The following is a 23368-nucleotide window of genomic DNA, read 5'->3' on the forward strand; positions in this document are numbered from 1 at the left end:
ACAGTCAAATGGATCCAGGTACCTGTACCCTATGCCTCCATCTCCTCCCAAGTGGGGAGGGTGGCAGGAAGAAGTGGCGATTCCCACATTTTCTCTGCCCAGGTAACTGGCAGCTGGCGTGGGGCTGAGCCTTTTGGGCTACCACCTGAACCGGACAGCTCCGGAAGTCCCTTCCTTCCCTGGAATCAGCAGCGCATGCCACATCTGGGTTAATAATTCTTTATTAGGATTCAGGTTCCAAACAAGGTAGAAAGCAGCGGCAAGAGGGGTGCAGGGAGGGGGATGAGGAGGGAACACCAGGCATGGCTAGCGGGGCCACTGCCAGAGGCCCGATGGGAGCCCTGGGGTGGGGGTGGGGGGCTGGGGCCAGCCTACGGGCGTGGACGGGGGTCAGCGGATGGTGTATCGTACATAGGGGACCTCGACGTCCTCGCCGCTCTCGTCGTTGCAGCACAGCTCAAGCACCAGCGCCCGCACATGGCGGCCCAGCTTTCGCTTCGACACACGGCTTACGATCTCTGTCATCCTGGGGGGGCGGGGGAGCAGAAAGTCAGGGAGGCAAAAAGCGAGGGAGAAGGGTGGGGAGGTGCGGGCAGCGAACTGAGGTGGAACAGCTACAAGTGGAGCCCCCTGCCCCAACTCACGGCTGATCCAACCGTTCCTTGAGCTTGGCGGCTGGCATGAAGAAGGAATAGAGCATGGACACACCCTGGGACAGCATGGTGATCTCCAATTTATGCTCTGTCTGGGGGGGTGGAGGGGGACAGCAGTGTCATGGGGGTGGACGGCCCAGCGAGCCTCGCCTGCACACTCTGCCTGCAGGTGGCATGACAGTGAGGGAGGGGCCTCACCTTAAAGTAGTCCAGGAACTGTTTGAGCGTCATCTCCTCACCGTTAGGCTGCAGCCCCTGGACCTCAAAGCGATCCCACAACGTCCACTCCTGGTTATAGTACTGCAGGACAAGGAGTGGGCTGCTCTAATCAAAACCCCACAGCTGGCTGCGGGCCACCGCAGGGTCCAGCCCCAGGAAGTCCTATCCTCGCCCCCCGCCCCGCCCACCACCACTCAGGCTAACACGTTAAGTCAGACTGCAAGCCTCTTTTGTCAAAAACATGTGGCTTCCGTGGCACCCTGGGCACTGACACCCTTCAGTGACCAATGGCCAACATGGCATGGTCACTGGGATCCTGTTCTGTTCTCATCTCCTACCCCCTCATCCTCTTTCTCACTCTGCTCTAAAGACTTACTCTTCCTCAAACATGCCAGGCATGCTCCTACCTCCGGACCCCTGGAGAGACTGGTCCCTCTGCCCGGAATGCTCTCCCCCCAGGAGCCTGCATGGTCTACCTCCTCCCCTCCTCCAAGACTGGGCTCACAGGTCACCTTTTCAGCAGGGCCTTTCCTGACCATCCCACATTTAAAGGCCCCAAACCATCCCCTTGCCACCTGGTACTCAAGTCCTCCTTACTCTGCTCTTTTTTGGGCCATGAAAGCAAACTAAAGCCAGCTTTACAGAGAAACATCGGAGCACAAACCTGAAGGCCCTGATAAAGGCCCTTACCTGGTGACGGGGTGCGGCAAGGGGTTCAGAGAAGGCAAAGAAGGGCAGGGCCAAGTTGAGGAAACCATTCTTGTAGGAGTCAAGCTGTCGGTGCCCGTGTACCACTTTATACAACTCCAGACACACAAGGCCAACCACAGCTGCTGTAGTCGTGGCAATGGCTGGGATGATCTTCCCTGCAATCAGCTTGCTCTGTGAGGCAGGAAGGGTCAAGACACATGATAGTTAAGGAAGAAGAGGCTCAGAGCCTGCAGAGAATGAACGAACGTGGAGAGCTCAAGCCTGGTGGGCGGGGGCGGAAGCAGGTCCAGACTTCTCTCACCTTGTGCCGGTCCGCAGGGGGAATGTCATAGTTCTCTGCCCGGAGGTTGGATGCAGCCACAATGAAATCCATATGGAAATTGCTGTCATCATCCTTTTATGAGTGGAGGAGGGGGAAGGGGAAGGGCGGGGAGATGAGGAGAGGATCAGAGTCAGAGGAGGAAAAGGATTCCTGGCCCCCGGGGACAGAAGTATCCTCCACTGCAATTACCTGCCGGGCTCTCTCACATCACAAAGGCATGGCTGGGAACATCTATTATGTTCAGGGCCATGTGGCAGGCCCATGATGCAATCCCCATAAAGGCCTGGGGCTGACTCCAGATCCCCACGGACCCGTTCTGTCTAGCCCATCCCCCTGCCTGCCCAGGGCCCCCACCCAGCACCTTCTCAAAGTCGATGGGATACATCTTGAATCCAGGGAGCTTTTCTGGACTGGGCAGTGTGGCCTTGAGCTCCTCGAGACGGCTGTCATCTGCAGGAAGAAAAGGATACCATTGGCCCTTGAGATCCCAGGCCAGTGTCTAAGGTGGAAACAGGAGCTTGGGCGGGGGCAAGGAGGGCCAAAGATGTTCAGGTAGAGACGACTTAAAAAGGAAAACTATCCTGGGAGAGAGGAGGCACAAGGCAGAGAGGCAGAGCAGGACGAGAGAGCAGAAACCTGAAGGAGACAGAAAGGGGGCAGGTATATTAACAGAGAGCTCTCCAGAGACACTAAGGAAGACATCAGGAGGAGGTGGACATGGACAGACCCAGGTGGGAGAGCTGCAGATCTTGGGAAGAATGTCACAGAAAGAGGTGGGGAGACATGGAGAATACGGGTGCGGGGCGCAGATAGGGGGATAAACATACAGAGGGGATACTGGGGGGGGAACATGCAGACATGAAGATAGAGGAAAGATACAGGAAGGGGAAAGAAGATACGAAGAGCGGAGAATGGGGGCACGAGACATGGAGATGTTATGCATTTCATACATACTTTATAGATACCGTTTATATACATTATACGTATACCTTACATACATTATATAGATCTCATGTACAGTTATGCAGCTACATACACGTATGTACATATGTACGAGAGGAGAAAAATGGAGGAAATGTTGAAGATAGGAAGAAACATACGAGAGGAACACGAGGCAGGCAGAGATTTGGGAAGGGAGATGGGGAGATGACGGAGGAAATGACAGGAGAAAGGAGAAGATCAACGGAGAGGCAGACGGGGAGCATGGAAGGTAAATGCGGGGACAGTGACACAGCTGCAGATGCAGTATCTAGTCTACGGATGGGGAGAGGTACAGAGGGGAAGAGAGAGAAATCCACAGACCGGGGGTCAGCAAACTACGGCTCCGAGCCAAAGTCAGCCCGCCACCAGCTGCATCAATAAAATTTTACTGGAAAACAGCCACACACGTTCATTTACACATTGCATATGCCTGCTTTGTGCTTCAACCGCGACAGGTGATTAGCTGCACACACTCTATGGCCTGCAAAGCCTGAGAGTCACTGTTTGGCCCCTCACCTAATATGCAGCATGAGCTGGAAGAAAGATGGAGAGAGATGGGAGTTGGAGGGGAGAGACATGGAGAGAGAGATAGGGAGGGAGTGCTGAGGAAAGATATATGGAGGGCAATATTAGGGTGAAGAAGCATACAGAGGAACACAGGGGCCAGATGTCAAGGGAGAGACCACTGATGGACATCATACCCCACAGAGATTCTTCCAAGGCAAAACACACAGAAGACCAGAGAGTGGGGAGGACTGAGGGAGACAATTTGGCCCAACCGACCGACCGACCTTCTTCACACTTTAGAAGAAGGGAGGCTCAAAAGAAGGTGTGGGAAGTCTCAGGCCCGGGGTGGCAGAGCAGAACCAGGGGCAGAGAACGGCTGGCCTGGGCAGGGGACAAGGCAGGTGGTGACTCCTGGCCGACTGGCCAAACACCCTCACCAACTGAGGCATTGGCGCTCTGCAGCTCCTGGTCAGAGACGTGAATCTTGACGCCAGACTTGGGGGTAAACTCAGGGACCTGCACAGACCGTAGGAGTGTGGCCACAGCAGCTCGGTCCTGAGAGCCTGTCAGCCCATAGGTCTGGGCAAACAGGTTGGCGGCAGCCATCACGTAGTCCAGATGCAGGGGCTGGGGGAAGGCAGGGCCCAGAAGGGTGAGGACATCAGCTCTCGCCTGATGCGACTCGGCCTCCTTCCCTCCACCCGCCCTCCACCTGACCCAAGGAGACCCCAGGGAAGAGACTTACATTGTTGACATCAAAGGTGAGCGGGTGTGGACAGCGTTTGGGCCCAGACCAGAACGGAGCTCCCGAGCTTGTGAGCTAAAGGAACAGAGAGATTTTTGAGGGGCAGAACCTGAAAGCAGAGGCCTCTCTAACAAGCCTAACTCCTGGCTGGGCACACGCAGGGCACTGGAGTCAGTCACGAAAGACCCAGATCATACGGTCCTGTAGATGGAAGTTCTGACGCCAGGCTGAAGCAGGGACCTCTCTGAGAAAACTACCACCAATTCCTGGGCACTCGCTTTGTGAAAGATACGCAGCCATTTCACAAACTCTTACAGACTTCCAGGCACTGTACTATTAGTAAGTACCAATAAATCCTCACAAAACCCCCCGTGAAGTAGATTACTATTATGTCTACTTCACGTGTGAGAAGACTGAGGTGCAGAGAAAGTTATGTGCCTTGCCCAAGCGCGAATGGAGCTGGGCTGCGAACCCATACGGATTCCTGTGCTCTCAACTACAAACTTTCTCCCCCGTAATCCGTATGGCCGTGGGAGTCGAGCAGGGCTCAGAGCACGCCACAGGCAAAGGAAGCGGAAACACAGGTCTCTTGCTCGAAGGCAAGGCAGCGGGAAAAACAGGTCAGACTTAAGCCGTCTTCTGAGAGCCCCGTGCCCTGGAGTACCTGCCACAGCCGGCCTCCTGACGGGGAAGAGCATGTGGGGAGCCCACAGCAAGTTCCTATGTCGGGAAAATGCATCGCGCCAAACGGACCTGGCAAGTGGGCATTACCTGGTCGGGAGGGAAGTTATGCAGCAGCTGCCGGATGTTGTTAGAGTACTGAGTGTGCCAGTGGTGGCAGGCCCAGCTCACACAGTCAGCCCAGGTCTGTGGCCGCTGCAGCACCAGGCTGCGCTGCACGGCCTCCAGCACCTCCAGGGGTTGGGTGCCCGCCAGCCGCAGGGTCCGCTCCACAAACTTGGGGTCTCTATCAGGAATTGGAGGGGGTCAGAGGGGCAGGATTACACAGCGGCCCCAGGAGTGGGCTCCAGGGCCACCCCACTTTCTCCACGGAAAGCTAGTCCTGACTCCCGGCGGTATGAGGGCCGAGGCTTCCTTGCTCCGTGTGCAAAGTGTGCCTGGTGCTGAGTGTCACTGGTGAAGAAAGCAGGCAGGATGCCTTGACGGGCAGGCAGGGGACAGGCTGAATGGGGCGCTGGGTGACTTACGTGAGGTACTGGTTCACATTTTCCGCCGGCTGCTTGAAGAGGCCTTCAAACTCATCCCGAGCCCACTGAAAGACAGAACAGATGCATGACATGGAGTGACAGCTGACAACTGGGGATTTGTCATTAGAAAGACCATCAGCGAATGCATCCAATTAGAAGAACACCACTGCTCTGAGAAAAGGGAAGACCTCCACCGCTGCTCCCCAATCTTCCCCACTCCCCCACCCTCCGGCACCTCAATTTAAAAACCAACGAACTTTCTGGGTGGTTGTTACACTAGTGTATGTGTGAAAAAAAATTATTCTTAAGGATCTGTGTGCCTTACTAGAGATATGTTATATCTCGATTAAAAAAAAATTTAGTTATGTATATTTTACCACAATTTAAAAAGAGAAAAAAAAAAAATTCAGACCCAAACCAAAAACGATCACCATACAGGCCCTGGGGCTGAGCAGCAAACAAGACAGATATTCTGTACTCTGAAAATTCCTGAGGACAGTAAATGCATTCACTGGGGAGGGAGTTTGGAGGAGAGGACGTCTAGGTTCAATCCCCAGCTCTGCTACCTAATATCTAGTTTTGTGACTTCAGAAATATACGGCAACGCTTACCTGTGCACCCTCCTTCCTAAAACAGATACTTACTGGTAGTAACCATGTGGTGGGGTTGCAAACAAGAAATGAGCAGTATGTGTCTACCTTAAGTTTCCTAAACCGGCCCCAGATACATAGTAATGCCAAGTGCTTTCCAAACCGTGAGGCCGACACTGCTATCGGCCCCATTTCACAGAGGAGGGGTCAGGCAGGAGAGCTGGAGTCCAAAGTCAAACAGTGAGACCATGGCGGGGACACACATATGAACACGCCCACTCCGGAACTCCATGCAGAAGGGAAAGTGGCCGAGGAAACCGGTTTTTCCCTATTTGGTTCTCACCGCCACACACCTAACTAAACATTCTGAACGGTCTGTTCTTGAAGACTATAGGGTCATTCTCACAGCCCAAGAGTTCTCCTCGGGTCACCCTTAGGTTCTGGTTTGTGGCCCTGGTGTCAGGTGCCTAGGTGTGTTCCCTTGGTAAAAAGTCGGCCTGGTGACAGGCGCGCTGGGCTGTATGCACACCATCACACACACAGGATCGTCCTGAGAAACCAGCTGCTGAAGCCATTTTGAGCAACAGCTGGGGACACCCGAAGAGGAACTAAGCATTAAAGATCTAAGTTACTACAGGAGATAGTAAGAAATTAGCACTGATTTTGTTCCGCACGAAGGTAGGGTTTGGGTTAGACAGCAGCAGGTCTCAGCTGGGAGCAATCCTGCCCCCCAGCCCCGGGGGATATTTGGCAATGGGTGGAGACATTCCGAGTTGTCGCAACTGCGCGAGCACGCTAGTGGCATCTAGTGGGCAGAAGCCAGGGATGCTGCTAAGCACTGGACAGTGCAGAGGATGCCACCCCCCATCAACAAAGAAACGGCTGGCTCCACATGTCCATATGCCAAGGAGGTCAAGAAACCCTGCTACGCAGAGCGTACTTCCCTCGCAGAAGCACGTTACAGTATTAAGGAGTGAGGTGCTGGGATATCCGTGATACATTTCAGCACAAAGAAGGAAAAATACAGCAATCTAAGAAGAAAATGTGTCAAAACGTTAACAACTATTAAATCTAGGTGAGAAATGATATTTGAGCATTCATCATACCCATACCACTCTTTGTATTTCTCTACATGTTCAAAACTTCTCAAAATAAAAGAAAATGAATGAATCACTTTAAAAAACCCAGGCTGCTGGATGGGAAGCGAGGGAGGAAGGTTTTGAGAGAAAGCACATCTTGAACTTAGACTTTTGCCACCCGAGGTGGCCTAGCGGCCAAGAAGGTACCTGCCCCCTCCCCTCTCCCCCCACAGCTGATCACCTGCAGGGTGTGCTCAATGGCGTTGGGGAAGTTCTTCAGGGTGCAGATGGGGATGGACTTCTCAGGCGGATCCTGGCTAGAGCTGTACGACTCTGTCAGGAAGGGGATCACCACCTGCACGTTGCCCTTGGTGCCCAGTGTGCCCGACTCTAGCAGCGGCTTACGGTAGTACACACAGCGGCGGTCCATGTACATGCCTATGGCGGGGGGGAGAGAGACCATGCGTGCGTCAGGAAAGGAACGTCAATAGAGAATGGAAAGATAGACACCCCTGACACACCCACACCCACACCTACACACGTGCACACACGTGCACCACCTTTGCCCCTGACCACGTCGCCCGCCTCCAAACTCACGGGCATCCACATTGTCGAGGGCATTGGCCACACCATCCAGGTTCTGGAAGAAATCGTCATCGTAGATGCGCTCTGTGTCAGGGCCCACACGGTTTTGGTGGCTTGTCACCCGGATGTGCGGATTCATCTGGCGCACAGCTGCAGCGGCCGTGTCAGACTTTAACTTCTAGGGGGACAAGGGCGGGAGGGGAACATGGGGCTCAGTTATTCATGCATTCACCCAACAACCTCTATAGAACCGTCCTCCTAAACATGGATTTACTTAATGCCTGGGAAGAACCAGGCTCTGAATTCAGAAGGCTCCCGATTTAGGAGACAGTCTGCGACAGCACCACATGACCATGGCTGTGACAGAGGTGGCAGGGGGCTCAGTGGAAAGGGAGCAGTGAACAAATGCAGACCGGAGGCAAGAGGCCAGCCACTCTGCTTCTGTGCCTACCCAACATCTACTGTTCTTTCAGATAACAGCACCCAGGGCTGGGATCTATCCTCTCGAACAAAACAGGATCCTTTCAAAGCCCAGGTCAGGTCGTGAATGTCCCTCCTCTGCTCAAAACCCTCCCCTAGGGGCGCCTGGATGGCACAGCGGTTAGCCGTCTGCCTTAGGCTCAGGGCGTGATCCCGGCGTTATGGGATCGAGCCCCACATCAGGCTCCTCTGCTATGAGCCTGCTTCTTCTTCTCCCACTCCCCCTGCTTGTGTCCCCTCTCTCGCTGGCTGTCTCTATCTCTGTCAAATAAATAAATAAAATCTTAAAAAAAAAAAAAAAACCCTCCCCTGGCTCCCCCCTCCACAGAAGGGAAAAGGAGTTGGCCCCCACTTCCCCTGGCTCATCTCCTACCCTCCTCCCCGCCATCAGGATCCTGGCCTAGAGCGCTCTGAACCCAGAAAAGGGGGGGGACTCTACTCCCTTCCACCCTCCAGGTCTGCAGAACTGAGCCCTTCCCTAACCACTATAATCAAAACTGCCTACCCATCTTCCGGGCCTGGCCGACTTCCCTTCACTTGCTTTTGTTTGTTTCCTTTGCGCAGCACTTGTCAACATTAACTCCAAACCTCACCGTTAACTCCAAACCTCACAATTACACTATGTTGATTGCTTATGGACTGCCCTCCCTCCTCTAGAATCTTTGTTTCTTTGCTGTACCCCAAGTGCCGAGAGCAGTGCCTAGGCCAATGGCTACCTGGTGACTAAGTCAATGAATGGAAAGGGGAACAGATCCTGGGCAGGCACAAATGGCACTGTCCGCACACGGAAGGCCTCACAGCTCGAGCCATGTATGGCCCAGGCTCCATCTGGCAGGGAAGAGTGAACCCAGCACAAATGTTCTCCTAGGGAAGGCCTGCTGGCAAGGCCGGCCCTTGGTTGGCATCTGGGAACCTGGATTTCGGGAGGGTTCTCACTATGCCTTACCTGGTAAGGGTGGCTCACTGTACCTAGACTGCTCATGCAAAGTGTGGTTTCTGCTGAACTCCTGCTTTCCTTCTGGGAGGCTGGAATTTGGGTAAGTGCCCAGCAGAGGGTGCCTACGTGACCAGCCCACAGTACAAGCCCTAGGCACTGAGTCTCTAATGAGCTTCCCTGGTTGGCAACATTTCACATGTGTTGTCACAACTCGCTACTGGGGGAGTTAAATGCATCCCATGCGACTCCACTGGGAGAGGAGTCTTGGAAGCTTATGCCTGGTCTCCCCCAGAATTTGCCCCGGGCACCTTTTCCCTTTGCTGATTATGCTCTGCATCCTTTTGCTGGAAGAAATCACAGCCGGGAATATGGCTATAAGCCGAGTCCTGTGAGTTCTCCTAGTCAATCACTGAACTTGGGGGTTGTTTGGGGGTCCCCCAACACACTGTCCCAACCGGCACTATTAAGAGGTTAAAGAAAAAAAAAAGAAAAAGAAAAAAAAAGAGATGAAAAACGGCAGATTCAATGCAAGGATACTCAAGAAACGTTTGCTGAATGAGTGACGCAGAAAAGCTAAGAGAAAGAGCTGAACGAAAAAGGTGGAAAGGCCTCCCTCCTTTCCAGAAAGAATGGAAACAAAAGACAGGAGCAAAGCCAGAGGACAAAATCCCACCCTCTCTCCCCACCCCACTCACCGTGACATCCCAGGGCCGGAACAGAAACTGCCGGTTCAGATTTGACTTCTCAATAGTGTCCATGTCTGTGACAACAATTTCTCCGCCCTCCGCACAGCCCAGCCCAATCATGGCGAAGTTCTTGAGCAGCTCACAGCCAATGGCTCCTGCACCCACCTAGGAGGCAGCCGAGAAGAGAGACAAGAGGCTGGCTGGAGTAACACAGGTGAGTGTGACGGGTACACGTTACTCCTCCCTCCCCCCAAAGACAGCAAGAGGAGGCAAAGTGGGGCTAATGCCACATCCCCAAGTCCCAGAACTACAAGAAATAACCCAGAGCCGTTTGAGGGAAGGCAGCGCCAGAGGGGGGACAGAAACAGAAGGACGCACCAGGCCTTCCTTCGAGATAAAGAACGTGGCAAAAGGCACGCAACAGAGGTACAAGAACCAAAAGACCCTCTCTCGGGAGGCAGGAGACTCCAGAAGAGGTGGCCAGAGGCCTGGGAGGTGCAGGTATCTAAGGGGATCACTCACTAGAAAGTACTTCTGCCTGCCCAACTTCTCTTGCAGGTCGGAGCCAAACACGGCCACCTGCCCATCGTAACGGTTCTGGCGCTGAGGAGTGCGAAGGGAGGAGAGTCAGAGGGGGCCTCACCAGAAATGCCCCCAATGACGTCTTCCCCATGGGCCCCACTCGCATACCGGATGGCACTTGTCCTCCGTGAGGGCCTCTTTGTCCTCAGGGAGACACTCCAGGGCATCAAAGTACAGCCACTGCATGATGGGCATAAACTTCCCAGAGCAGGCCTGGGGATTGGGGAGGAGAGATGAAGCAGTCAGTGGTTAATCGGGGCAGATGGACAATAAGTGATGGAGTCAGGGAGGTGCCTGGCCCACCTCCCGACCCTGCCCTTCTCCACCCACGCTGACCTTCATGACCTCCTGGGCAGCAAGGCCCCCGATGAAAGCGTTTACAGGTGCCAGATCCCCAGCAGCCACATAGGCCAGCTTTCGGATGAGGTCCTCGTCCAGGCTGTCCTGCTGCACTGCTCGCAGCGCTCGTGCATTCACAGCCCGGGCTAAGGTCACCAGCTCTGTCGCATCCTCCTGGTGGGGCAGAAGAAACCAAGAAGGCACATGTCAGGCCACTGTGGGAAGAGGGATGGGGAGGGGAAAATGGGAGGGAGAGTAGACAGGTAGAGGCATAGCGGGCCTTCACTGCCAAGGTCACCTTCCCTGGTTGGCCCACCCACCTCATTGCGGGGCCGAGGGGGCCGGCCATGCTGAGCACAGAACTGGTGTAGGGCCTGGAAGCCAATGTGCAGCTGGGCAGGCCGGGAATACTTGGCAAAGTCCGTCATCACGAAGTCAGGCTCTGCCAGTGAGGCCAGCAAGGATTTCTGTGGGGGGCAGGGCATCAGAGCCTAGAAATGCCCAGAATCACTCTCCACCCACCAACCCCCACCACACTCACAAAGCTGATCTTCTTAGGTACTTTGACCTGACTGACAATGCCTCCACGGATGTAATCGGAGAAGTTGGAGGTGTCACAGATGCTAAAGGTGTAAGGACCTAGGTAGACAGGGAAAGAGTCAGGCTACCCGCCCTCCCTGAAGCCCACAACTCCCCCAACATAAGGGAAAAATCCATGGATTTTCAGGGAGCTCAGTCATCAGGAGCCAAGACCCAGCCCCGGATTCTACTTGGACATCAGAAACCATCTCCCTTCTGCCCAAGACCCAGGCTCAGAACCCACAAGACCCTGTGCTCTTGGACCCAAGTCCACACTAGAAGACATTCTCTGCTCCTTGTCTACATCAGCTCAGACACGAGTGGATCCTCTGATCTACTCTGTTCAATCGCCAGAGACCTTTTCCCCACCAGCACAGATACCAGGGACCTATTCTCCTACAAACAGCTCGAACACGAGACAGTACCTCTACCCCAGGCCCACCAGCTCTGGCTGGACCTCAGAGGGGTATGTCTCTCCTCACTCAGAGCCCAGGGTCATACCTCCTATTGCCCGATTCCTCCACAGCCCTAGCTCACCCAAGACTTTGATCTCCATGGGCTGACTTCCATTGAGTTCAACCATGCCCTGTACTTCTGAAAAGGAGACAAAGTCGCCATTCTCAAACCCGTGTCGGGCCTCATCCAGGCAGGTGACCACACCAGGACTGTCCTGGTTAAAGAAGAAGTGACCCTCAGAGGCAGGTTCGGGGTACCAGGAGCAGAAAGAAGGCCTGCTGCTGCCCATCCACCTGCCAGGACCCCTGAGGCTGGTCTCCTCACCTTGGTGACCATAGAAACCATAGCACTGAGTGGCTGCTCCCCGTTGGAATCTGTGAGGATCATTTCCTCTCCAAAGTCGCAGAAGAGCTGCCTGTAAAGGGAGGCAACAGGGCTGATGCCCCAGAGTCCCATGCGCGTGGGGATCTGCATGTCCCTTGAGATGCAGTGAATACTTGCTGAGCAAATTCAGCCCATCACTACTGGGAATCACATAGCGCTCATGTCACGTGGGGAGAGGTGGACACAAAGAATCCAGAACCCGAGTGGCTGAGGGGCAGGGCGGTGAGAGCTCAGGGGTCTTGGCCCGGGCCTGGCAGGGGTCGGGGAACCAGGGTGGGGGCACTCACCCAAACAGGCCCCTCGTGTCTGCCACCACCAGCTTGATGCCACGGTTGTGACAGAACTCACCGACCCGCAGCTGGTCCTCCAGGGGGGTGTTGGTGAGGACCACCACCTGTGGAGAGGTACAGGCTGAGGGCAAGGGCCCGGCACTGGGGCAAAGGGGAGAGAATAATGGAGGAAGAAGGCTGGTGCTGGGGGACTCAGAAGAGTCCTTAAAGCTTTCAAAGTATCTACCATGGCTCAGTAGATACTCTCACAAGGTATCTACTATGTATCAGATTCAGCCAGGGTGAAACCCAGAGAAGAGAGAAATGCCAGTCCCTCCATCAGGGCAGGCAAGGTAGCTGGCAAGGTAACGAGGCAGCCAGGAGAGTGTGGAGAGGAGCTGACTCATTTACGCACCCACACCCACCGCTGCCTGCCTACAACCCTGCCTTGCCCTGTGAAACACAGAAGTAAACCTCCCTCCGCAGCCAAAGTCTGAGCTCACTCCTACCACACCCACTTGCTCCCAATTCTCCAGACAATGCCTGCTGAAGCGGGTGCCTTGGGACTTCGCTTTCTGTCTGAACACCCACCCTTCCCCACCAGGGCCAGCTCCTACAACTACCTCAGGTTCCGCAGCAGCGGGGCCCCCGCTGGGACGCCCCAGGGCAGAATCTCGGCTCCCACAGCTCCTCTTTCCGGCTCAGAGTTTTTATTTAACAAATAACCAGATGGCCCTTGTCACGTGCCAGCTGCTATTCTAAGCACTCAGCCCTCACAAAAACTCTATGAAGTAGGTATTACTATCGGTCCCAAGTCCACAAACGAGAAAAAAATAAAGCAGAGGAGATCGAGCAACCTGCCTGAGGTCACACTAGTAGGACTGGAGACCCAAGCTAGGGCAGTCTGGCTCCAGCCTGTGCTCACAACCACTACGCTCCATGGGTCTGCCCAGTCACACCCCTGCCCCCGAAAAGGCAGGTCCAGGGTCTAAATCCCACCTGCGTTCCCAACATGAAACCTGGCACGGAGGCTGGCCCATTTACCAGAGAACTAATGAACAAAGCAAAGATGGACTTGGAGAAAACTGGGCAGGAGGCTGGGTGGTGCGCCCCCCAAAGTACCTGAAAGCCACTAAGGAAGTCCTCGACCAGAGGCCCGGTGTAGGCACTGACAGGCACATAGCTGTTGAGCTCGGCAAGGCGGGGCTGGGACACCTCAGCCCGGTTTTTACCGATGTCCTCCTCCCGCAGGTAGAACTGCAAAGGGGAGCCAGGGAGGAAGGGAGTGGTGGCAGAGCCCGGGGGACTGGCACCCCCGCCAGGGAGAAGAAGGGCTGTCAAGAGGTACCTGGGAGGAGAGGTCAGCCCACTGGGCAGTGCCCTGGTCATGCAGGGTGACAGCCTTGACCCCACCAAGGATGATGTTCTTGGCAATCTCCACGCCCAGGCCGCGCAGGCCTGACACCAGGACGCTCGAGGTCTGGAGCCGCTTCATGGCCTCATGGCCCAACACGTACCTGCCAGGTTGGGGGGGGGTGTGTGTTCCGGGTCAAGGTCTAGCCCTCCAGACCCTGTCCTCCCAGTGCCCCTGCCGCTGCTTGGTCCAACCAAGTAGTAGTCCCCACTTACAGCTGCCGGGAGTAAAGGCCCTCATCTATGTCTGCTTCACTGCCGTTCTTCGCCATTCCCTACGGACAGAGGAGAAGAACAGGTTTGGGGAGATACACAGAGGAGGGCGCGGACAGATGCACGGTGATACGGAAGGCTCTCCCACCTACCACTCCCACCGCCCTGCCTGCCAGGGTCCAGGAAGAAGACACTTACGTTGGTTGGCACCGAGGGCACTTCGGACAACACGGAGTGGGCAGGGGAACAGTTAGAACCCGGCTTTGGATCAGGCCCGGACACGCGACGTTTCTTGGACAGCGGCGAGCTGGACATCTGCAAGGGAAAAGAAGGGTCAGAGGTGAGCCTGGGGCATGTGAGTGTTGCAGCTGGTTAGTGGTGACTGTGGGGGGAAGGGAAGACTTAAGGGCTGGTATCTCCATTTTACAGAAGAGGAGGCAGGTACAGAGAGGTGAGGTGACTTGCCCAGGGTCACACAGCTGTCAGAGCTAAGATCTGAACCCAGGTGGTCTGGCTTGCAATCCATGCTGCTGACCACTAGGCCATTCGCCTTTCTCCCCAGCCCAGCATGAGGGAGAGACTCCAGTCCTGCAGGGTGAGAGGAGTGACATGAAGAATGTCCTTGTGGGAAAGTCAGAGGAGGGTGTAGGCTCAGGTCAGACCCTGCCACTCCTTGACAGACCTCATTTAAGCCCTGTGGGCTCAGTTCCCTCACCTGTGCAATAGGGCTGACAGGGCCACTTACCTACCCCACGGAGTTGCCGAAGTGATGAGAGAGAGCCCAGACCACAGAGCCTGGCACAGAGCAGGTAGGCAACAACAAGCAGCCATTCTCCTCCCCCTTAACCCCGGCGACAGGGGCGCAGGAGGGAAACGCGGCTTAGACTTCCATCAGGGTGGCATGATGGCGGGAGACACCTTGCCAGAGACCCAGTCCCCAGAGGGGCTCAGGGAAGAGAGTTTTCCAAAGCCCACCCCACCCGTCCCCCCAGTTCTGGGAGGGGAAAGGCCCAGGCCAATGAAAGAGGTCACAGGGAGAGAGAAAACACACTTCCCAAGCCCCGGCTGCATGTGGAGCCCCCTAAACAAGTTAAGGATAACGGCAGCTGAACGTTTATTAGGAATCCTCCCTGTGCCAGATGTCATACTAAGCACTTTAGGAGCCTTGCCTCACTTTGTCCTCAGGGCGTCTCCATGAGATGTGGACTATCTATCAGTAACATCCCCCAACTCACACTGGAGGAAAAAAATTCACTTGGGGACATTTGGTGGGGACTTGACCCAGACCAGGATCTGCTGACCCAGAAGCCTAGGCTGCCGCCCAGTGTTACCACATTTCATGCCCTCAACGGTCCTGACCCCACAAAGCAGGGCTGAGCACCCTTGCCAGAAAAATGAGAAAACCTGAGCTCCCGAGGTCAAGTTAACCTGCCGAGCATCACACACACTGGGTCCCAGAAACAGAACAATAGAGCCTGTTGTGGGAGTGAAATCTGTGTGTGACTGGATCCACATGCCGGAGACAACAGGACCCTCAATCATTTCCCCTCACTACCAAAGCTCTCCTAAGTCGCTGTCCTCCTACACTGGGCCTTTTCTGACCCTCCCCCCCCCGATCACACTGAGCATCCCCACTGTACCTAAAATTCCATCTTGGCACCTGTCACACTCTGACACTAGGCAAGAAGACAGGAGCTCCCTATCATCTACCAAGGGCTCACTGCCTGTCAATCACAGGGTAAAGGGCTTTGTCTAATCCCAACAACGCCCACCAAGATAACCTCATGCCCACATCACAAGTAAGAAAACAAAGGCTCAGAGAACTCAATCACTTGCCCACAGTCACGCAGCTGGTGCGGGCCTGTTTGCCAAATGCCTCCTGGGAGAAGAGTCAGGACCCAGCTCAGGACCCAGCCCTCAGTGAGAGGGGCTAAGGGATGAGGTGTGAGGGAGGAGGACCCAGAAGGCAGGAGGCTGGCTAGGGTCCTGGAGCCAACCAACTTAATGACTGGGAATACAAAGCACTAACCTGGACAAGAAAAAGTTGGTGAATTAGTAGAGACAAAAGCAAATCATAATTTTTCCATTTACTGACTCTCTAACCTAGGGAAGGAATCTCATTTACTGAGCCCCATTTTCTCCAAAAGCAGGGACAAACAGAACTATCCTCAAGGTGCTGCTGGAAAGGTTAAAAAGGTCTACTTCTGTGGACATAAGTAAGCTCCTCCCTGGACACCCACAGTGGCCTCCATTACTTAGTTATCTATTTGCCTTGTCACTGGTTTGCTCTGTCTGGGACACACCGTCTCCCTTGCTTCCTAAATCAGGGACGATCCAGGGCCAGAGAGATCTTTAATATCTGCACTTTTTATCTCCGGATTCCTGTTGCTGCCAGCCAGGGTCTATAAGCAGGTTTTGGGTGACTGTTCCAGAAAAGATTTCAATTGCAGAGATTTGGAACAGCCCAGTCTCAAGGCAAGGAGGAGGACTCTGGGGCAGAAACCCCAGAGAGGAGCTAAAAATTCCCCCACCCCCAGTACAAAATGGATACCCTTTCTCCCTCAACATATGCTCAGGCCCCAATTAGGACGTATATACTATCCATTGTTCAGCAAAGCTGAACTGGGGCTTAGAGAGTTTCAGAACTTGCCTGAGGTCTCCAAACTGGTGATTTTGAAGCCTGAGCATTCTCTCCCACCCAAACCAGAGAAGAAGGTTTGAGGTAGGAGTCCTGGAGCAGGTTTGAGAGGGGGCAGGCACAGGGTCAGGTTATCAGGATGGAGAAGCTAGGGCACAGGATGCTGGGGCCTGTCAAGGCTCCTGGGAGGGATTAACTGAGAAGTCCCTGGGAACATACAAGAGAGGAGTCAGGAGGTAGTTGTTTGAGCCCATGGAGGCTCAGACGGAAATGGAAAAGGGGGTTAGAAGTCATGGGAGGTGGGCAGGGCAGGGCCAGGCCAGGTTGTTAAGACCCATATCTGGGTCTTTGGAAAGGGATCTTTTAGGGAAAGGCCAGGAAATTGCACTAGAGGCCCCCTGAGGCTGCAAAGAGGTAGGAGGGCAGCAGCTGCGCCCCATGGAAGCTACACAGGGAATGGGTGGGGGATTCTGGGGCCCTAAGGAGGCTGCAGGAAGATGCAGGGGTCTGGGGAGAGGTGTGTTTTCCATCAGGAGGATGCTGGGGCCCTAGGGGTCTCTGCAGATGGATGCTGTTGGCACAGAAAAACCTCTGACCAAAATTAACAGGTACTTGTGGGGAGAGAGGTGTCTCTGACACCAATGTCACAGTCCCAGGAGGCTCTAAGGTGAATGCTGAGTCCTAGGGTAGGGTTGGGGAGGAATCTCTAATGGAGCACAAAAGCCTTGTATTGCTCTCTGATTGGTACATGCTAGGTACAGCAGCTGCTCTGACGGAGTGGAAAGGGGAGGCTGAGCCCAGACAGTCCTGGCCCTAAAAAGTTCAGTAAGCAGATACTGGCTAGGTCTCCAAGTAGGGTTGGGTTTCTCTGATCAATTATGTGGAATCCCATGGAGGCTCTGAGAATAGATGCTGAGAAGGAGATTTTCTACTTTGACTGAAGACAACTGGGCCTGTTAGGGGAAGGGACATATGACAATGATGTTGGGGTCCTACGAACCTGAAGGCCTCTAACTGATGCTAGGGACCTTGTAAGACTCTGAGGGCAGATTCTGAGGCCTGATGTGAGGTTAAGGGATCTGTGAGAGAAGCTGCAACCCTGGTTGGCTTTTGAAGGCAGAGGTTGAGTGAAGGGTGGGGTTTGAGGTGAGTCTGAGAATTATGTATCCAAACAGTTCTGCCCTGGCATCTGGTCCTCTGGGAGGCTCTGAGGGAACATCCTGGGAGTTAAGGAGTGTGTGATCAGGGAGCTGCTGAGGCCCACAAGAGGTAGTCTCCAAAGAGAATACTGAGACAGTGAAAAAGGGCATTCCCTTAAAGTACAGGAAGTCTCTAAAAGCAGATACTAGAAATTAAAGGAGTCTCTAAAGGTAAATGTTGAGGAGAACCTCTGATTAGAAATGCTGGGCCCAGAGGGCTTTCTGACGGAAGATGCTAGGGCCAGGTCGGGGTTGAAGATGTGGAGAATGGGTCTCTGACATGGAAGCCAGGCCCAAATAGTCTTTCACGGGGTCTCCTTCCCTTGGAGGCTCTGAGGGTTGATAATGCCTGTGTGAGTTGGGGGAGGAGGGAGAGCGATCTGAAGGAAGCTGCTAGAGAAGACTTAAAGAAACGAAGACCCTCCCCGGGGTCTAGCCCCTCTTAAAAGCTGTGAGAGCAAATACTGAAGGACTAGGAGGGTCTGAAAGCAGATTCTGGGGTAGGGCTTTAATGGCATACATTGGTGGGGGGCTTCGACCAGGAATGTCAATCCCATAAGTCTCTACTGGCGACTGAGGGGCGTTCTGACTTGAGATACAAGGTTCAGGACAAGGTCCCGGTCCCTGACTAGGGATACTGGGCCTGAGTCTCCAAAACCAGATCCTGGGGGGTCTGACCCCAAGGTCAGATTTCGGAGCCGGAGGGCTGGTCCACGATGGGAAACGTCGACCCCGCCCCAAGATCTGTCCCCCTCCCCACAGATCCCTAGTATCCGAGTCACCACCGCCCATCCCGACAACAGCCTGGCCCAGCGCCGACCCAGGCTCCTCTAATGCTTCCCGAAACCCCTGCCCCGGCCAAGGCGCTGAGAAAGGCCGTTTGTTACCAATGCCGGTTCCCCGGGTCGTGCCGCCGCCAACTCCTCTAGGAGCCGAAGCCAAGCCCGGCCGCCACCCTCCTCCTTCTCCTCCTCCTCCTCCCCGCCGCCTGGGCCGCCTAGAATCGCCGCCGCCTGGGCCGCCTTCTCCTCCCCCGGCCGTAGTGGTAGCGCTCTTCCCTACCACCTCCTTCACCTCCGCCGCCGACACAAGATGGCGGCCGCAGAGCCCGAGGCCGGAACAAAACCTTGAGCCCCACCCCCCAGGAACCCGGATGCAGGCAGGCCGCGCCCATTCATGAATCATGTATAATGGTCCCTGCCCGCTGTGACTCATTCGAAGAGGAAGAGCTCCACCTGGTGGCCAAGGTGGCAGCAACTAGGAAAACAGGTAAAAAAAAAAAAACAAACCAAAAACCATAGAGGCCACGCCCCATGAAACGTGAATAATGAATACACTGTTGCAGCCAGGCTGCCAAGGAAACTAAGAAAGGACCCCAAGGCTACATTTCCTGATCATGAATTATGCATGAGGCCGGGTGGCTGGTGGACTAACTCCCTGCGACCAAAAAGCCAATGTTAAAACATGGAAGCCACGCCCCGTTGTCATGAATAATTAATAACCTTACAGCCTCCCGGAAGCCAAGGAGACCAAGGCTACATCTTATCATGAATAATGCATGAGGCCCGGTGGGCTGGAACAAAAGGTACAGGTCCACCTATTGCCGCATCTAATACCCTGTAAGCAGGGAAAAAGGGCTACCACAGGGAAAACACACTCCCCCGGCTTATCAATAATGAATGATGATGCTGCAGCAGCTCAACCTGGAAACTCAGAGAGGTCAAGAACGGTCCCACCTAGTTACTTATGAATTATGTATGAGGCTGGATGGACCGAAACACTCAAGACAGCCCTGCCCTGCTAGTAGGGATTATAGGACTCCAGCCAAGGCAGCGCAGCCACGCCTTCCTGTTCATGAATAATGAAAGCCGATGCTGCAGAGCTACAGGGGAAACCCAGGGGAAGTGTAGCTGCCTTCTCCCCACCCGTGACTAACACCAGGGCTGCCTTGGTCCAACCGAATCCAGACTAATATTCCTTTGGCAGGTGCTTCAGTTTCCACAACTGTAAAATGGGGATAGTAATGGAACCCATTTACCTCATAAAGGCAAAATGAGCTATTATGAAAATCAGAGAATATGGATTATGGTGTGAGCTGGCAGTGCTGACACAGGGCGCTGTTAAATTTAAGTATTATATATTATCATAAAAGAACTATGTAAATATATATTTATATTAATATAAAACTAGTTATGGGTGAGGGCGTACTCAGCCACTAGAGAAACCCCCAACTTGGGGCATTATTTAAAAAACAATGTCTTGACCAGACAATGAAATCTTATTCAGGACTAAAAAGAAAAACAAAAAAAACAATACCTTGAGACAACCAACCGCCCAGAAGGAGAATGGAAAATAGAATGCTAAGGCCACCAATGTCCACTGAATAGGTAGGATAGAGGACCAGGTCACCAGAGAAACAACTATATACCAAAGCCTCAGGTACACAATAAGCACCCAATACATTTCTCTCAAATAACAACAGATCATATTAACAGATCGCATATTACAGTGATGTGTCCTTTCCATGCCCTGTGCCGCTGATCTCAGGAATTCAGAGCAGGAAATCGGTTCCTTCCTGGCCTTCAGGTTTTAGTTCAAAGGTGACCTCCTTAGAGAGTTCTTGAACCCTCACAAAAATCATTTCCACCCACTGATGACTAGCTGTGTGACCTGGGGCCAGACACTTCACTTCTCTGGGCCACTGTTTTCCCACCCATAAAATGAGAATAGTAACCTACCTTGTGATGGAGTTGAAATGAGCAAATGGGCAGAAAGGGCTTAGAACAGTGCCAGGCACAAGTGCTATATGACTAACGTTAGTAGTAGTACATGCCATTAAAGTGGTGGCGGCGGGGGGAGACATTGTGGCATTTGACTAAGGCTATAGACTGTGGAACTAGATTGACTGGGTTTGAATCCTGGCTCAGGCACTCACTGACTGTGAGTAACTTTAGGCAAATTACTTAGCCTCCCGGTGTCCCAGTTTCCTCATCTATAAAATGGGATAATAATAACCTACCACCTAGGATTGTTGTGGGGATTAAATGGGCTAATAAAGTGTGAAATGAGTATAAACCCATCTGATTATCATTATGCCCATACCCATTTGCAGGCTCACGGAAAGATTTGCCAAAGATCACACAGCTGGCAAGGATCGATGGGATTTGAACCTAGAGCCTGTGTTGATAATCTGGAATTACTGGGCCATAAGGAATGAACAATGTAGGAGGCCTCGCCCCTTCGCTGGATCTAAGGCTTAAATCCTGGAACCTGTAAGGGAAAGCTAACAGCGGGTCATGCAAATGAAACCATAAAAGCTACACCCCTCATGAATTATGCACAATTACGCCCCTAGAAAGGCCACAGAAAACTCGGGGCGCTACTCACCTTTACGATGAATCAATGAGTTCTAGTTTGCCCGGCGGACTGCAGAACGCCCCTTCAGCACACCCCTCCAGCACGCTGATCCGCCCCCTCGTGAATAATTCACAAGGCGATACTTCGAGCGGACCAGGTGCGAAAGAGGCAAGAGTGGGCTTCCTCAACAGCCCCACCTCCTTATGAATAATGAAAAGAGCCGCGGCCAACGAAGGCCCGGTAGCATGCTGTCCCCTCGGGAAGAGCCTAGCACACTGGGCTCCGGCGTCCCTTCCACAGGCTGGCCTCGGGGTCCCTCTCCCTAAGAACGTGTGGGCTCCGATCTGCCCGGTCGCCTCGCCGCGAGTACCCAAGCGCGGGGGGACCTCATCATAGAACCAGAGAGGTCACAAAGGCCATAGATACATCCACAATGCCACGTCGGTCCCGAACGTTCCCACTGTCACAGGAGCTTTCCTGAAACAAGCTCTCCCAAAATTCCGCCTTGACTTCAGGAACCTCAAACTTCGCCTCTCCCTTTGGGGAGGACCCCCAAATCCTGCCTCATGGACAGAGAACTCATACACGGACCTTAAGGGTCTCCTCAAACATCCCCCTAAACCCTGTCTCCGAGGGGTGTAAAGCCTGCCTCCGAGGGGTATATAAATCCTGCCTCCCAGTGATACTCCCTAAAACAGACTCAAAATCCCATCCCGGTGTCCCCAAATACCACTTCCTAAGGGACCCCTCAATAACAGCCACCCCGAAAAGCCACCCCGGGCCCAGAGCTCCAAATGTGCCCATGAGGGGATCCCCCACATTGAGCCCCTTCCCCCAAATGCTGTCTAGGGTTTGGGGGCACCGTGCTCCAGCTCACCCCCTGCGCCGGGCGGAAGCCTCGCCTTCCTGCTGGAGATGAGCCGAAGCCACGGGGCAACGGAAGAGCAAACCACCTCCGTCGTACAAGAGCCAGAGTTTGCGCGGAGCTCGGAAGCGCGGGGCCTTGAAGGGCCCCCGGTTTGGGACGTACCACAGATGTTTAGCTAGAGGGGCGCCCGCCCCTGCACCCGCGCCGTCGGTGCCCGCGTCGGACCTAGACACCCCTACGGGTTGTGGTACTTCCCGAGCGCGCGAGGCATGCTGGGGGTGGTAGTTCTGTCTGGCCAGTGCCCGGTGCACGTGGTGGGCTACAGCGCCCAGAGTATGGGAAAATGTAAACCTGGGCTGTGGAATTCTGGGAGCTGTGCTCTGGGGGATGGGAAAGGGGAGTGGAACATGGGGTACCTCCAGATGTAAAGGCACACCCATCCTACAGATGGGAAGCCTGAGGCTCAGAGGGCCAAAGGAGTTCATTCATTTGGCATTCATGGAGTTCAAGCTGTGGGCCAGGAGCTAGGGATTCCTTCCTTGCCCTCACGGAGCAGACATTCTAGCGAGAGAGATAGACCATAAATATAGCAAATGAGTAAAAATTATAGTTTCGCATATAAAGATTATGATAGATATATGCGACTATAATATAAATTATATGTAATAAAATATAAATATAAATACATAGTTGACATAACATGATAGCTAGTGTCAATATGTAAATAATTTACATCTGTATGTAATAAAAGTCTTAAGTACATTGTGTGTATTCTATATTCATACGTGAACATATAATTAAAGATATACGTAAATACGTGTTGTATATATGTATGGGACAACTGCCAAGTGCTAGGGAGAGAAACAGAACAAGATAAGGGGAAATCTCTGGGGTCAGGTTGCATTTTTCGTGTGATCAAAGAAGGCCTTGCTGAGAAGGTGATGTTTGAGCAAAGGTGTTTAACAGAAAATACCTTAACGCAAATTCTGTATCTCACATCCTGTCAACAACCTCCAAATTTATTCATTTGAAAGGGATTTCTTGAGTGCCTACTAAGTGCAGGGCTCTGGGAACACAGCAAAGAACATACGAAGGAGACTGCCCTTGCAACAGTCAAGAACACTGTTCCATCAGATCTTTTCCTTCTTATTTATCTTTTGCCTCACCTCAGACAGACCTCCCCAGATACTCCCGGTAAAGTAGTCAGAGACCGCCTCTCTGAGGAAGCAGCAAGTGAAAAGTGAGGAAGCAGGCCATGTGTCACATGGGGGAAAGCATTCCGGACAGAGGGATCATCAGGTGCAAAGCCTAGAGGTTGTAAGTTCCTGTCTGAGGAAGAGTGCAGAAGTCTGTGTAGTCAGAGACGAG

The 23368-nt window shown here is 53.6% G+C and overlaps 1 protein-coding gene across 3 annotated transcripts; it reads right to left on the reverse strand.

Annotated features, from left to right (window-relative positions):
- Positions 1-205: 205 nt before the first annotated feature.
- UBA1 (ubiquitin like modifier activating enzyme 1) lies at positions 206-22114 on the reverse strand. 3 transcript variants are annotated; one of them, XM_040632515.1, is made up of 26 exons: positions 22010-22114; positions 14137-14253; positions 13942-14000; positions 13661-13829; positions 13435-13569; positions 12331-12437; positions 11984-12074; positions 11741-11873; positions 11166-11263; positions 10945-11091; positions 10622-10798; positions 10394-10498; positions 10226-10306; positions 9713-9868; positions 7613-7778; positions 7257-7453; positions 5347-5411; positions 4910-5105; positions 4139-4213; positions 3831-4020; positions 2267-2355; positions 1885-1977; positions 1563-1754; positions 852-953; positions 645-745; positions 206-526 (listed from the first exon to the last, which is right to left on the reverse strand). In XM_040632515.1, the coding sequence occupies exons 2-26, from the start codon at positions 14251-14253 to the stop codon at positions 391-393; spliced, it is 3177 nt and encodes a 1058-aa protein (XP_040488449.1). In that variant the 5' UTR covers positions 22010-22114; the 3' UTR covers positions 206-390. The 3 variants fall into 3 exon arrangements, with proteins under 3 accessions (XP_040488449.1, XP_040488438.1, XP_040488443.1); XM_040632504.1 differs by lacking the exon at positions 22010-22114 and adding an exon at positions 18663-18808; XM_040632509.1 differs by lacking the exon at positions 22010-22114 and adding an exon at positions 14404-14531.
- Positions 22115-23368: the final 1254 nt, after the last annotated feature.

This window comes from Ursus maritimus (genome assembly GCF_017311325.1).
Source record: "Ursus maritimus isolate PB19 chromosome X unlocalized genomic scaffold, ASM1731132v1 scaffold_X1, whole genome shotgun sequence".
Taxonomy (NCBI): domain Eukaryota; kingdom Metazoa; phylum Chordata; class Mammalia; order Carnivora; family Ursidae; genus Ursus; species Ursus maritimus.

Coding starts and splice junctions, on each gene's coding strand:
- UBA1 (XM_040632515.1), bottom strand. CDS start 14,253: ATGTCCAGCTCGCCGCTGTCCAAGAAACGTCGCGTGTCCGGGCCTGAT. Junction 11,092..11,165: donor TACCTAAGAAGATCAGCTTT/GTGAGTGTGGTG, acceptor TGCCCCCCACAG/AAATCCTTGCTGGCCTCACT. Junction 10,799..10,944: donor CCCCTCGGCCCCGCAATGAG/GTGGGTGGGCCA, acceptor CTGCCCCACCAG/GAGGATGCGACAGAGCTGGT.